The 15740-nt window shown below is 34.1% G+C and overlaps 1 protein-coding gene across 1 annotated transcript; it reads left to right on the forward strand.

The window, feature by feature from the left end:
- Positions 1-1092: 1092 nt before the first annotated feature.
- Positions 1093-1971, forward strand: LOC131158740 (uncharacterized). The gene has a single exon (XM_058113598.1). The coding sequence runs from the start codon at positions 1093-1095 to the stop codon at positions 1969-1971; it is 879 nt and encodes a 292-aa protein (XP_057969581.1).
- Positions 1972-15740: the final 13769 nt, after the last annotated feature.

The following is a 15740-nucleotide window of genomic DNA, read 5'->3' on the forward strand; positions in this document are numbered from 1 at the left end:
ACATTATATATATATATATCTTATTTCAATTTTTTTTAAATCCAATGTAATAATGTTTAATTTAATTACTAATTATTTAATTATTTAATTTATCTTAATTTAATTTAATTGTTTTCTTAATTAATTTTTTTTCTTTTTCTCACGCCATTCCTTTTATTTATTTATCTGTTATTTTATTTATTATTATTATTATTTTTTTCTAAATTATTTTAATCCTTTTAAATTTTCGAGTCTTTACAATTTTTATCATTTTATTATTATTATTATCATGCTTTAATCGTATATATATATATATATATATATATATATATATATATATATATATATATTTTGGATCATCACATTCTAAGTCTATATAAATGTATTTGAGAACACAACAGTAAACTCTGGTATATGTCGATTAGAAATCCCGATGAATGTTTATATTTTTCCGCAACATTTACATTCCTGTTATGTATGAGTTACAATTGTATGTCCCTGTTTAGGGCGGGTTGTCTATGTATCTTGAACAGGTATAGGTATTTTATACGAGTGATTGACACCTGGGTCCGTATAAATGGCCGGTTTGTTACAGTTGGTATCAGAGCCATAGCTAGTCGGAAGTATGATTTGATTCATGCTGCCTGGTTAGGGATATGTGCAGAACTCAGGATTTGCTAGTTTTGATAGTCTAGAATATACCATAGTATAGGACATGTATAAGACCGTGAGTTTTGCTTTGTATACCTAGAAACGTAAATTCATTTATAGACTTCTATGTTTTTCTGGATAAATCGAAAGGTTCAAGAAAATCATGGCAATCCATTGACGGTTTTGTTTCCAAGTAGAAGGGTGAAAATTAAGTTAGTATGGGTACGTCTAATTAATGGAGTATGTCAATATTGAGGATATGAACTTAGAGAATTGACCTTATATTGTGATAGTAGTAGTTGATGGGTAGGCTATTACTTTTCTAATGGATTCTCGTAATTATTCTTTAGGATGGAATCTAGGGATATTACTGCCAACGTGGGAGGCAGTAGTAGTGAGGGTGCCAGCCCTGAGGCTGGCAGTGACTCCACTAGTGTATTGTGTGATTTCGCACAACAACTCATGGCTGAGGTAGTGTGGACGAATAGAGGACAAGACCGCTCTACAAAGGAGATGGGTTGCTCCATTGATCAGTTCATCAGATTGAGGCCTTCGGCTTTTGTAGGAAGTGCAGATCAAGTTCATGTTGAGAATTGGATCCAGGAGATCGAGAATATCCTGGATGTCTTGAACTATATGGAGAATCAGAAGGTCACCTTTGCCACGTTCAAGTTGGCAGGAGAGGCTGTGAGATGGTGGGTGTCTGTAAAGAAGATGGAGGAACTCCGACCGATACCCATAGCATTGACGTGGGCCCGGTTCAAAGAGTTATTCTTTGAATGGTATTTTCTGGCGACGGTCAGAAATGTGAAGATGGAAGAATTCATGAATCTGACTCAGGAATCGTTGACAGTGCAGCAATACACTGCCAAATTCCAAGAGTTGTCCCGATTCGATCCATTCGTGATACCAGATGAAGTGAAGAAGGCGTGGAAGTTTCAGAGGGATCTAAGGAAGGAGATCTGTAGGCAGATGACGATTCTGCAGTTGCAGGACTTTGCTATGTTGGTTGATAAAGCCACGGTGGCAGAGAAGTGTTTGCTTGAGGACACAGAGGTCCAGGTTCTGAAGAAGAGGCTAGCGCCTCCTAGTTCTTCGTTTGGGGCAAAGCAAGGTAACTGGAAGAAGAATAGTGGTAGTATGTCTCAAAACACCGCACGTTTTCAACGTTGCCCTTTATGTGGTAGGAGACACCCTGGGCAGTGTTGGTTGTTTACGGGGGCTTGTATGCGGTGTGGTAAGCAAGGGCACCAGGTGAGAGACTGTGGGATGCAGGGAAACAGTGGAGCCTCGCGGCAACCATTCAGAGGGAATGCTCAGGCACAGCATGGTGGTCAATAAGGGGGTACGGCCCAAGCCAGGGTGTATTCTCTGACTCCAGCCAATGCTGAGAACGCAGGCGATGTTGCCACAGGTATCATTTACATGCTTTCTCACAAAGCTGTAGTATTATTTGATTCTGGGGCAACACATTCTTTTATTTCCCGTGGATTTGTTAAACTGTTTGGATTGGAGGTGCAATGGTTAAATTATGAACTGGTAGTAGCTACACCATCTGGGTCAACGATTGGGTGTAGCAGTGTAGTCCGTGACTTTCCGGTTGAAATTCAAGGAAGGATGCTACTAGTTGATCTTGTGGTGTACGACATGTATGGCTTTGATATCATCTTAGGGATGGACTGGTTGTCTTCCAGTTATGCCAGTATCGATTGCCACAGAAGGGAGGTGTTGTTTAGACAGCCAGGAAAGCAGGAATTTCAGTTCCTTGGATCGTGTGTGCGTTCTATACCACGGATCCTTTCTGCTATGCAAGTTAGAAGGCTACTCCTTAAAGGGAGCGAAAGGTATCTGGAGTTTGTGAAAGACACGCCAGCAGAAGAACGGGAATTGGAGATGATTGTTGTAGTGCACGAGTTCCCTAACGTGTTTCTAGAGGACTTGCCAGGGTTACCTCTGAACCATGAAGTGGAATTTGCTATTGAGTTAACTTCAGGTACTACGCTGATATCGAAAGCTCTCTATCGTATGGCTCCAACCGAATTAAGAGAGTTGAAAGAACAACTTCAGGAGCTGCTAGACAAGGGGTACATTCGACCTAGTGTTTCTCCTTAGGGAGCATGGTGTTATTTGTGAAGAAGAATGATGGGTCGATGAGGATGTGTATCGACTACCGAGAACTGAATAAGGTGACAATAAAGAATAAATATCCGCGACCCAGGATCGAATATTTGTTTGACCAACTCCAGGGTATGCAGGTCTTCTCTAAGATTGACCTACGGTCTGGGTATCACCAACTGAAGGTGAAAGCGGAGGACGTCTCGAAAACTGCATTTCAAACCTGGTATGACCATTTTGAATTTATGGTTATGCCTTTTGGTTTGACTAATGCACCTGCAGCATTTATGGATTTGATGAACAGGGTCTTCCTTGATTATCTAGACCAGTTCGTCGTGGTATTTATTGATGACATCCTAATTTATTCTAGGAGTGCTGTAGAGCATGAAGTTCATTTGAGGCTAGTATTGCAAATGCTTAGGGATAAAAAGTTGTATGCTAAATTGAAGAAGTGCAAGTTCTGGCTGGAACAGATTGCATTTATGGGGCACGTGGTGTCTAAAGAAGGTATATCCGTGGACCCATGTGAGATTGAAGCAGTAGTGGACTGGGCGAGACCGAAGAATGTTCAGGAGGTCAGAAGTTTTTTGGGTCTTACAGGTTACTACCGTCGGTTCATGGAAGGGTTCTCTAGTTTAGCAGGTCCTTTGATGAGACTCACATGGAAAAACGTGAGGTATGATTGGACGGATGAGTGTGAGCTGGGTTTCCAAGAGCTGAAACAGCGACTGGTCACTGCTCTAGTTCTAACTCTTCCATCCAGTGATGGTGGCTTTTTTATTTATAGTGATGCTTCAAATAAGGGCTTTGGTTGTGTTTTAAGGCAGCAGGACAAGGTAGTTGCTTACGCTTCTCGTCAACTCAAAGAATATGAGAAGAACTACCTGACACATGATATGAAGTTAGCAGCGGTAATGTTTGCACTGAAAATTTGGAAGCACTACTTGTACGGTGAAAGGTGTGAGATTTTTACCAACCATAAAAGTATTAAATACCTTTTCACCCAGAAGGAGCTTAACATGAGACAACGCATGTGGCTTGAGTTGATTAAAGACTACGATTATACTATTAGCTATCACCCAGGAAAAGCTAATGTGGTAGCTGATGTTCTGAGTTGGAAGTCTGTTGATGCATCAGTCTCAGCAATGGAGGTTCAGCATCAGATCTGTATGAACCTTGAGAGGTTGAGTTTGGAGGTGGTAGAAGGAAACCATTAGGCTGTCCTTACTAGCTTGGTGGTACAGCCAACTTTGCAGGAGAGAATTCGTGTGGCACAAAAGGAGGATTCCGAGTTGAATGAGGTTACAGAAGGAATTTATAAGGGGTTGAAGCCGGATTTCAGTATTTCTGGAGATGGTATATTGAGATTTCGCGGCAGGGTTTGTGTAACGAATGATGCCGTGATTAAACGGGTCATTCTGGAGAAGGCACATTGTTCACTCTACACTGTACATACTGGTAGTACGAAAATGTACCGGGATTTGAGGGAATCTTTTTGGTGGTCCAACATGAACAGAGAGATCACCCATTTTGTAGGGCAATGCTTGACATGTCAGTGGATTAAAGCAGAGCATCATAGGCCAGCAGGACCACTTCAGCCACTCGATGTCCCTGAGTGGAAGTGGGAACATGTCTTGATGGATTTTGTGACGGGTTTACCACTGCACATTCCAATCAGAGTCAGCTACTCTCTGAATAGGCTGGCAAGACTTTATGTGCAGGAGGTGGTATGATTCCATGGCGTCCCTATTTCTATTGTTTCAGATGGGGATCCACATTTTATATCTCGTTTCTAGAAGAGTTTATAGGATGCCTTGGGATCACGATTGATGTTCAGTACGTCTTTTCACCCACAGATAGATGAACAGTTGGAGAGGACTATTCAGATGTTAGAAGACATGTTGCAGGCTTGTGTATTAGATCTCGGTGATAGTTGGATACGATATCTACCGCTTGTTTAGTTTGCATATAACAAAAGTTACCAGGTGAGCATAGAGATGGCACCTTATGAGGCTTTGTATGGTCGTCGATGTTGATCTCCGTTGTGCTGGGATCAGGTAGGAGAGCGGCAGATACTGGGTCCAGAACTTATCCAGCAGACCTCTGCAAAGGTCGAATTAATTTGGAAAAGAATCAAAGCAGGTTAGAGTTGATAGAAGAGTTATGTTGATACTTGTCGACGAGAGTTGAAATTTGAGGTAGGAGATATGTTATTCTTGAGGATTGCTCCGATGAAAGAGGTGATGAGGTTCGGTTGCTTATCGAGTGGCTTTACCTCCAGTATTATCCAAAGTCCATGATGTATTTCACGTGTCTGTACTGAGAAAGTAAGTGCCAAATCCATCACACGTACTGGGTTACGAACCTTTAGAGATCAATGATGCTTTATCGTACGAGGAAGTACCAGTGCAGATATTGGATCGAAAGGTGCAGCAGTTACGGACTAAGGAAATACCTCCCGTAAAGGTATTATGGTGTAACCATGCAGTGGAATAAGTTTCATGGGAATTAGAATCTGAAATACGCCAGAAGTACCTGCAATTACTTGATAGTACGTAGATATATTGCAGTGTAGATGGTGTAGATTGAATGATATGATCTTCGGGAGAGTCTTGTTTATATATGTAAGCTTCTGATGTATCCTTTGTGTAACCACGGTATTCCTCCGCCATAAGTGAGGGTATGTAATGAATTTGGGCCGAAGTCACTTTGTAGGTGATGGTCAACTCTTTTGTGAAGCGGAATAATAAGAAAAGTTTATGTTGAGCAATGGTTAGTAAATTTCGAGGACGAAATTCTTATAAGGAGGGGAGATTGTAGAGAACCAAACCCATATAAGTTGGGTTCGTTGATGAAGAAGTCACGTTCGTCAACGAAGTCCTTTAAAGTCTCATCGACGAAATTCAGAGGCTCGTCGATGAGCAAATACCGAGTGGTGGGTCAGAGAAATATCTGGAACTTGGGCTCAGCAACGAAGGGATGGCTTCGTCAACGAGCTGTGTGGCGGATTCGTCGACGAAGATGCTGCCTCGTCGACGAGTTGGACTTGGTCAAAGACCCTATAAATATCCATTTTGGTTGCTTAGAAGCTAAGTTTCTTCCCAAAAGCTCTCTCTCTACCAATGAAATTTCTCTCTCTCTCTCTAAGAATCTTCGCCGTTCAACACCCATTTCTAAAAATAGAAGTTCCTGCGGGGATCAGAGGAGGAAGTTCTACAACTTTAACGGATTAGATCGTTGTTTTAAGGATTTTTTGGGTTTTCCCAAAAGTCGAGGTAAGGATTTGATCTCAATTTTGATTGGATATTTGGATAGTAGTCGAAATTATAGTGAGGTTATGTTCTGTGGTTTTTAGGTTTTGAGGGTCCCGGGTTGTCGCTTTAGATCGTTTTCGTACGAAATTTCGTTTCAAGTTTAAGGTAAGGGGAAATTGATTACAACAACATTTTTAGAAAACTAAACCGCTTAAAAGCTAGTTTATATTTATATGTATGATTTAACTGCTTATTTGCTAAATTCTACTGAGTAGAAATGCTAGTTTTATGATTTTACGATTTTTTATAAAAACGAGGATTTTGGCGTATGATCTCCAAATCTTATGAAAATCACTTATTTGTATTTAAACTGTAGTAGGAGACGCTTAAATCTTTTACTTTTCCATTTAAATGGTGGTTACTGAACTTTTATCATTTAGCGGATTTTTGGATGAAACTCGTGTGATATATGTTGAAATGGAAATGTATGAATTTTATATACTATGTATGTAAGATATGGGAACTGAAGTTCCAAAATTGTTATACTAAAAATGTGGAAAACAGAGGCCGATTATACATCGAGCTTTATCAGTGAAACAAAAAAGGGTAAACCTAGTGGATAGTGCCGGTTTGAACCCAATGTGATTATCTGAATTTGTGAAAATACTAGAATTGCACAGGTTACTATATTTTTCTATAAATTGTATATATGATAAATGGAACCACAGCTTATTACCAAAGGAGTTGAAAGATACTCCAGCAAAAGGGATTGAAAGATATTCCAATGTGAGAAGTTGAAAAGGCTTCATTAATGGAGGTGAAAGATACTCCCAATGGCAGGGAATTCCTCAGTTGGAAGGGTACGGTGCAACCACACATGTAAATCAGTGTGGGTATATAGATAGTCGGCTAGCAGGAGTAATGAAACCACTGGTGAAATAATAGACCAGATGGGAGCAGTCAGACTATATATTAGATACTTGACAAATGCCTGCACGAACAGGGCATTGTTGGAGATATCAGTGCACAACCCGTGCCACGGATAAATAGTCAAGACATGTTATGACAAGCTGGTTGTTGTTCTAATATTCATATGCATGATTTAAATACTAGAATGTGCAAATAAATCTTATATATTGCAGTATTGTAAAGAAATGTTTTACATATATATGGGTTTTATTCAAATGTGCATATGTGGTCACACACTGTTGTAACACTTTCTTCCTTACCGAGAGGTGTCTCACTCCATTTTACAACCTTTGTTTTCAGGTGCATCAGGACGTCAGTCCTAGTTGCTTAAGGAAATTGGAGAATTGTTTTTGGTTGTAACATAAGTAAGTGGTTTGTGTGTATATTGAACTTAGTTGGAATATCTCTTTTGGGGTTGTATTATTAGGATATGTTCTAAGTCTGTATAAATGTATTTGAGAACACAACAGTAAACTCTGGTATATGTCTATTAGAAATCCCGATGAATGTCTATTCCGCAACATTTACATTCCTGTTATGTATGAGTTACACCCGTATGTCCCTGTTTAGGGCGGGTTGTCTATGTATCTTGAATAGGTACAGGTATTTTGTATGAGTGAGTGACATCTGGGTCCGTATAAAGGGTCGGGTTGTTACATGAGGGGCTGGAATATGTATTTTTACATTTTCAGTTGTTTCAAAAAGACTTGATTTTCGAACACTGGGGGACCCAAACTCGAATAAAAATATCGGGACTCAGTTACAATTCATCGAGATTCAATTAGGATGTCGGGGCTCGATTAAAATTCAACGGGACATAATTAAAATTCACCGGGATTCAATTAAAACTCATCGAGACTCAATTAAAAATTTCAGGCTTGATTGAAACTCATCGGGACTCAATAAAAATTCCCTGAGACTTCAAAATATACCGAGACTCAATTTAGAATATCGGGACTCAAACGGATCCTCCCAATCCCGGGATTCAAGTCGATTTTTAATTACGCCGATTTTTTCGAAAATGGCTTAGTTAAAATTGGGGTGTCGACAGATACGATAAAAGATAATATATTATTTTCTAAAAAAAAACCCATAATTAAGGCACATATGTGTAGCAGGTGCTTAAGACTGAAAATAATAATAGTAGTAGTAGTAGTAGTAATAAATGAAAAAAAGCATGTTCTATCTGGACAAAAAATATGTAGTTTTAGTCTAAGAAAAAATTGATTCAAAACTTGCCTATCTACATTAAGATTGGGGTGATGACTCCATAAAAGACAATATGTGAGCCTTTACACAATTGTTTTTTCTTTTTAAAGTCAATTCATTACTATTACATCTCAATACATGCAAGTGAACTTTGCTAACTCAACTAAATGAAATTGTAACCATAAATGGCTAAATAAGACTATGTGAAAGTTTTTTTTTTTTTTAAAGATTGGGATGGATGATTTGTTGATTAGGCCTAGATAAATTGGTTGATATGAGACAAAATCTAATTTGATCTCATATGGTGTTTAATGATACAAAAACTTTTTGCGTATTTGTCAAGCTTCAACCACTTGATATTAAAGTAACCTTATTATATATATATATATATATATATATATATATATATATATATATATATTATATTCAAGGACCGAAAGTATCACCTAAAAAATGCTAGGTGAAATAGAGTGCTTGACATTCAATTAAAATAGGCTATTTGTCACTTGAATGAAAGTTTTGTCATCAAAATGAAAGTTGCGTAGAGTTGAAACTTTACGAATGACTACTATACAAGTGCAGTGGTTCAATTCTTCACGATTCTAAAAGATGGTCCGACTAATAATATGAAGCAAATTATTGCTATATAAGACAAAGTATATGAAATTTGATCTCAAGCATTCGATCAAACCTTAATTTCTTTTCATATTAAACTACTATGTCCTGACAAACATTTATTTATTTTTTTTATAACTCAAAAGGGATAGTACGTAACTGACAAATTCCTAAAATATCATAAGTTCACATGAATTTTGAACAAAAGGAATGTGGTATGAATTCAATGTACCCAAGAGATATGCACATTATAGGCCATTGTGATTCTAAATGAATCCACATTCTTAGTGGATCAATTAAAAGCAAAATATAGCATTAAAATATAGTAAAATATGATAAAATGATCTATCTTTCAAAGTATAAAACAAAAATTAAAGCAAAAGAAAATAGAATGGGGACAAGTGCATGAAATGGCCTAGAGCTAGTAAGTATTATAGAACTCATAGGATTCGGTTGCTAGCTAAAGGACATGGAAAAGACTATGTTTGTGCCTTTTCCAAATGACCATTTTTTCTTTCTTCTTTTTTTGCTAGAGTATATTTATTCACATTGATGCTGACATCACATTTATATAAAATTCAAAACGTTGCAGCTTTCCTTTGGGCTAGCTAGGGATGCTTTTAGTTGAGCCTTGTATTGCTATATGCCATGGGAGGTGAATCACTTTCTTGGCAATTCTATTATTAATTAATATTGGTGAGCTAAGTTCTTGGAAAATATTAATTGGAATATGATTCTAGCCCTCCAAACTAGGCTACTTGTCATTAAAATAAAAATTGAATAGTCTAATCTATTATCTCAGACCAAGTTGAATTATTGGAATACGAGACAAATATATGACTTGATCTTATGCGTTGTATCAAAGCTTTTGTCGTTTTTTGTGTGAAGTCATTATGATATGAGACAGAATATAAAACTTGATCTTATTTGATTTATTACACTTTAATCGTTTGTCGTATGTATTAAGTTTCAACTTTTGATTAAAAGAGAGAAGATAACATTTCTAGAACATACCGATGGAAATGGTTTAATATATTGTGGAGATTGTTGTTTAATGAACATGGAAACAATTTCTATATTTGGCCTTCAAAATGCGTAATTCACTTTGAGATAAAAAGCTTAAAAATTTGAATACACTAACTAACAATTCTTTGTTTGCAATTCAACTCATTAACTATGGCTTAATTAAAAAAATCATAATTTTTTCTTAAGTTACATCTTAACTTATAACTTTGATTTATTTAGTACAAAAGAACTTTATAAGTTTGCAAAATTACTAAATTAGCCCATATTTATATTTACATACTTACTAATTAATCTATTATCAATTATCTCGTCAACAAATTAACATTTTAAAGTATATGCAATCTTATTCATACAAAGGGTTAAATATGATAATTTTAATCAATTGGGTAGCAAATAAATATTGATTTATGGTAAGCAATTTTGGAATCCCATACAATCAGTTGTGGAACTCTTTCATCCTTTTAAAGGTGAGCGTTTTATGCTGACTTGCAATTAATAATAGAATTCTTACAATAGACAATCTGTAAAAAAAAATAAAAAATTCATTAATAGCCCTCATTTATGGCGGAGGAATACCGTGATTACAAGCAGGACATATGAAATTTACAAATAAACTATAAAAATCATCCCAAGCATAAAAACCAATAATAAAAAAATTAGTACCATAATCCAACTAAAATAATCTAAACATGCCTATATGCCTATGGGTGTCTTATGTAAGAGGGAAAGCGAAGAAGTTGATCACATTTTCATACACTATACTTTTAGCAAGCAGATTTGGGCTATTGTGTGTCAGAAAAACAGTAGCCACCTGATCATGTTGAGTACCCTGAAATCAATATTTTTAGCAAGAAATTTTTCAAAGCTTAAAGGGCTTGTTAAAAGGTTGAAAATAGTTATTCCAGCGGTCATCTATTGGGAATTATGGAAGGAAAGGAATGAAAAAATCTTCAAGGAAAACTACTCCACAACCGCGAAAAATATATAATAAATGTCTATCAAATCTGTATCTTTAGACTAGGTCCAACTCCCTCTTGTCCCATCTGGATTGGAAAGAGTTTTCCTATATTTGCTATGATTTAGGAGGGTGATTTTACCCACCTCTCCCCTCTTTGTTCTTCTCTGTCGTTCGAGAGGATTTAAGTTTCTTGCTTGTAGCTCCTTTAATAAATTTATCTTTCTTTGAAAAAAAAAAAAAAAGCATGTTTGGAAATTATTTTGAATGTGAATAGGCATTTCTCTAACACCAACTATATTAATAATATTGACTAATATTTCAAGAAAATTTTTCTAAAAGAATTAGGTAAAATTTCTGTTCGCTTAAATTTAATAATGGAACGTAACTTTTTCAATTTAGTCTTAGATAATAATTGTCAAAGTTAACACAAATTTTCTATTTTATTTTCAGAACAGGCAAAAAAGTAATTGATGAGTTTCAAACTAATAATTTTACCAAAACATCAATTGCAATTAGTAGTTCATTGTATCTTGGCCAAGTTACGTGTTTTAACGTATATATATATATATATATGATTAATTAATTTGAAAAAAAGGGTTTCAAAAACTAAAGTAGCATGTAGAAGAAAATGAGAGAGAGAGAGAGAGAGAGAGAGAGAGAGAGAGATTAACATTCAAAAATGGGTTTTATAGAGATTTTTTTTCTAGTACAAATTACTTATAAAGCGTTAGGCCGGGATGAAATTTATTAACTTAACTAGTAGAGAACTTGAATTATGTACTGACTAATTAAAATTTAAAATATAAATATATGCACAGTAAAAAAAATTAAGTAATATGTAAGCGAGATGTGATTGATTAATTTTGGTTATTTCATTTGGATGGAGGCGCAGAGTAACATGATTATTAACATTTATTCTCAAACAATTTTCAAATAAGAAAAAATTACGAAAGGCCGAATATGTGAATTTCATCTTTTTACATGATGGATGTATTTAATTATCTGCTCATATAAGTAATTTTTATGTTTGAAAAGTCAAGTTCAAAATTAAAAGGAAGAAACTGATAGAAAATTTTAATTAAAATGGAATGGAAAAGGCGGAAATTATACTCCCAAAAATTATTCTTAAAAACCAATTAATAACATTTTTTTATTATTTATAACTAACCAATGTTTCCTTTTATTTGCTTAAAATCTGTTATAAAATTCTATTAAAGGTTTGAAAGACAAAGAAGTTAATTAGCGTTTTGTTTGTATATCTAATTTCAAATGTTTAGAGATTATTATTATTATTATTATTGCATAGAATTATAGTTAGTAATTGATTAAGTTATTTAAATAAAAAAAATTAGAGACCGAGAAGCTAATAAAAATATCATTTAAACCCTTTTAAATTTGCAGTAAATACTAAATTTATTTCATATTAATGGCATCACATTTATCGAAACATTATTGCTTTGCCCTAGTGAATGCTTTTGGAAAACTCGTGTTGCAATTTCGTATACTTTGAATTCAAGTAACTCAAATTCTTGACAATATTTGTGAGTATTTTGGTTTTTTGTAGAGTTCGAAAGGAAATTGATTTTTTAGTGACGTTAGTGCTTTATTGACTATAGTTCAAGAAATTCCAATTTGATTATAACCTTTTAATGTATTTTATTCACTATTTTTACGAACTCATGTGATATTCATGGAGAACTAAAATTAAATTGTCAACACCATTGTTATTGCTCGTAAAAACCGTCCCCATATAGGTGTAACTTGTGGGATTCGAAATATTAAACTTGTCTTAAGGATGGATATGTTAGATCGATATAAAAATATTTTAAGAAAATAAAAATATGAACATCAAAGGAAATTCAAAGGGGGAGAGATGAGAAGAACATAGAATGGTCACATTTTTTGAAGGGGAAAATTAAAGCCTGAACCAAGTCAAGTTTGGATAGCTGTAGTCATAGGAGCTCAATGAGATCCATTGATTCTAACCTTCACCGTGGGCTTCTCCATCTCATCCTCCCTTTCCTAGCCATACGTAACTTTAATTTGGACCTACCAATTATGTATCTTATATATAAAACATCATATACATTACACATCAAATTCATTGCACGACACATATAATAGTCTAAGGGAAGAGAATCCAAAAGGGGCATGTATCATGCATGTTTATTGCCCTTGGTAACAATAGACTTAGGCATGTTAGTTAGGATGAGATTTTTCAAGTTGGGTAGGTCTAATTCCTGTGTTATGCAACGGTGCATTTATATATCGTCTATATATATATATATATATTTGAACAAACAAGCTCAAGCCAAAAGTTTAACAAACAAAAATATTGAGATCGAGTCTACAAATTGACCTAAAAATAGCCGTCACTTGACAATTTTACAATGTGGCAAACGAATAGGTTTTACAACTCATAGAAAACAAACCAATCACCAACATTCAAGATGAAAATCCAAACCACAAAGATGCTGAATTCCATAGAAAAGCCCTAGAACACAAGAAAGTCTCTAGATTAACCTCCTAAATCGACTATAATGCCGAATTCGATATTTTGTATGCTAATTAAGTTTTATCACTTAATAAGTAAAAAGGGTTTCGAATATTCTATTGATTAGGTGATTTGAATTAGTTTTGAATTAAATGAGATAATTTAATCTATTAATTATGTGATAAAATGTTAACATGCATGTTAGGCACTGGGTCTTGTGTGCCAATTAACGTTCAATGCATAGAGGAGACTCATTCTTCAAAATAGTCCATATTGCTTAATGTCCCCACATTATATGATAAAATTTTAGCATAAAGCATCGATACCTTGCATGAATACAAGTATATATAACATAACCCCCAGGGTGTGGTTCAGGTGGTAGTGCGGACTATGGGAGTGCCTTTCACGAGGTCAGGTGTTCAAACTCTCCTGAGTTCGTTTCCGCCCCTGAACTCCTGAATTTACCCTCCCTTTGGAGTTGTGGGGTCAACTTCAAGGGGCGCAGGATTAGTCACATGGACCGTAAAATGGACATGTGGATACCCGGTGCGTAGTCAAAAAAAAAAAAAAAAGTATATATATAACATAACAACATATTGAACTCGGCCTTGGCCTGGTCAATATTTATTTTGTCATAAATAAATAAATAAATATATATATATAAATATATATATATATATATATATATATATATATATATATGTTTATTACCTTTGATAGGAATAGACTTAGGCATGTTAGTTAGGATGAGATTTTTTCAAGTAGGGCCGGTCTAATTCCTCTTTCTGCATTGGTGCATTTATATACAATGTTGAACAAACTCAACCCAAAAGTTTGAAAAAAAAAAAAGAGGTAGACTTTACAAGTTGACCTAAAAATAGCTGTCACTTGACGATTTTACAACATGACAAACGAATAAATTTTAAATTCAGGGAACAACAAACTAATCACCAACATCCAAAATGAAAATCCAAACCATAGAGATGTCGAATTCCATAGAACATCCCTAAAACACATGAAGCCTCCAAATTAACCTCCTAAATCGGCTAAAATGTCGAATTCAATATTTTGTATGCTAATTAACTTTTATCGCGTAATAAATAAAAAGGATTTCAACTCTTCTGTTGATTAGGTGATTTTAATTAGTTTTAAATTAAATGAGATCATTTAATCTATTAATTACCTAAAAAAATGTTAGCATGCATGTTAGGCACCGGGTGTTGTGTACCAATTCACGCTCAATGCATGGAAGAGGCTCATTCTTCAAAATAGTCCATATTGCTTAATGTCCCGACATTATATGGTAAAATTTTAATGCATAAAATATCGATACTATGCATGAATACACGTATATATAACATAGCAACATATTGAACTTGGCCGGGTCAATATTTATTTTGTCATAAATATATATGTGTCATGTGAGTGTTTTGTTATAATGCTACATGCATTGGAATTCAATTTGGATTATAAATTAGGAAATATATTAATATGCAATTCATCTCTAATGCAAATCAAAATGAAAATTTTAATTTCAATGAAATGTTTGATTCATTTAAATCATCACTACCTCAAAGTGATCGGAGGGTCTACTTAGTTGTGGAAAATAATTTTTATTTTACTTTAAAAAATTATAAAAAAATAAATTAATTTTTCATTTTTACAATTTTTGTATGAAATAAATGAATAATAATAAATAGTTTCAACACTATTTGCTTATGGAAATAGTCTTATTTTACATTTCTAATCTTTTCATATGATTATAAAAATGTCACCTTAATTTCAAAATTTTCAAATATATACACAGAAAAGTTAGGAAATATTTTTTTTTTTGTTATTTTTCTAAATTTCTAACTCTTATTTTGTGTATGCCAACATGAAATCTGGTTTTGTCCATTAATTTGTGTGAATTATTTATAGAGTTTCTTCTAAACCCAAACAAACTCAAATTCAAGTCTCAAAATTCGTGATTTCAAACATTACCTTATATTATTTTTAAAAAATTAGAAAATAAATTATCATTTTATGATTAGTTTAAAATTTAGAAATGAAAAAAAAAAAAAAAATTTACCCATTTAAACAAACTCTTTAATTACAAAGTAGTCTATAGAGGAATTTATCATGTGCCTCGAATTTAAAGAATTATGTTTGTCTAGATATATATACTATGTATGAAATGCTAAATGACACAACATAACTTGAGTGCAATCATTAGAAACCCATATGCCTTAAATAGATAAAAGAGCATAAAATTGAGATTATCTTTTTTTTTTTATATAAACATAAATTTAAATTTAAGCTTTAAAAATACAAAAATATAAATCATATTATCTTAATATTTATTGTTATAATAAAAACATGATACATATATATATATATATATATATGAAAATTTTAGATAATATTTTTTTAGCGATTTAGTAGAGTCCAATAATAAATTGATAGATTATTTCTATGATGGCTCAAAAGC

Source organism: Malania oleifera, chromosome 6, assembly GCF_029873635.1.
Source record: "Malania oleifera isolate guangnan ecotype guangnan chromosome 6, ASM2987363v1, whole genome shotgun sequence".
Classification (NCBI taxonomy): Eukaryota; Viridiplantae; Streptophyta; class Magnoliopsida; order Santalales; family Ximeniaceae; genus Malania; species Malania oleifera.

What these genes read in the sequence shown, in the direction of transcription:
- LOC131158740 (XM_058113598.1), top strand. Translation starts at nt 1,093, where the DNA reads ATGGCTGAGGTAGTGTGGACGAATAGAGGACAAGACCGCTCTACAAAG.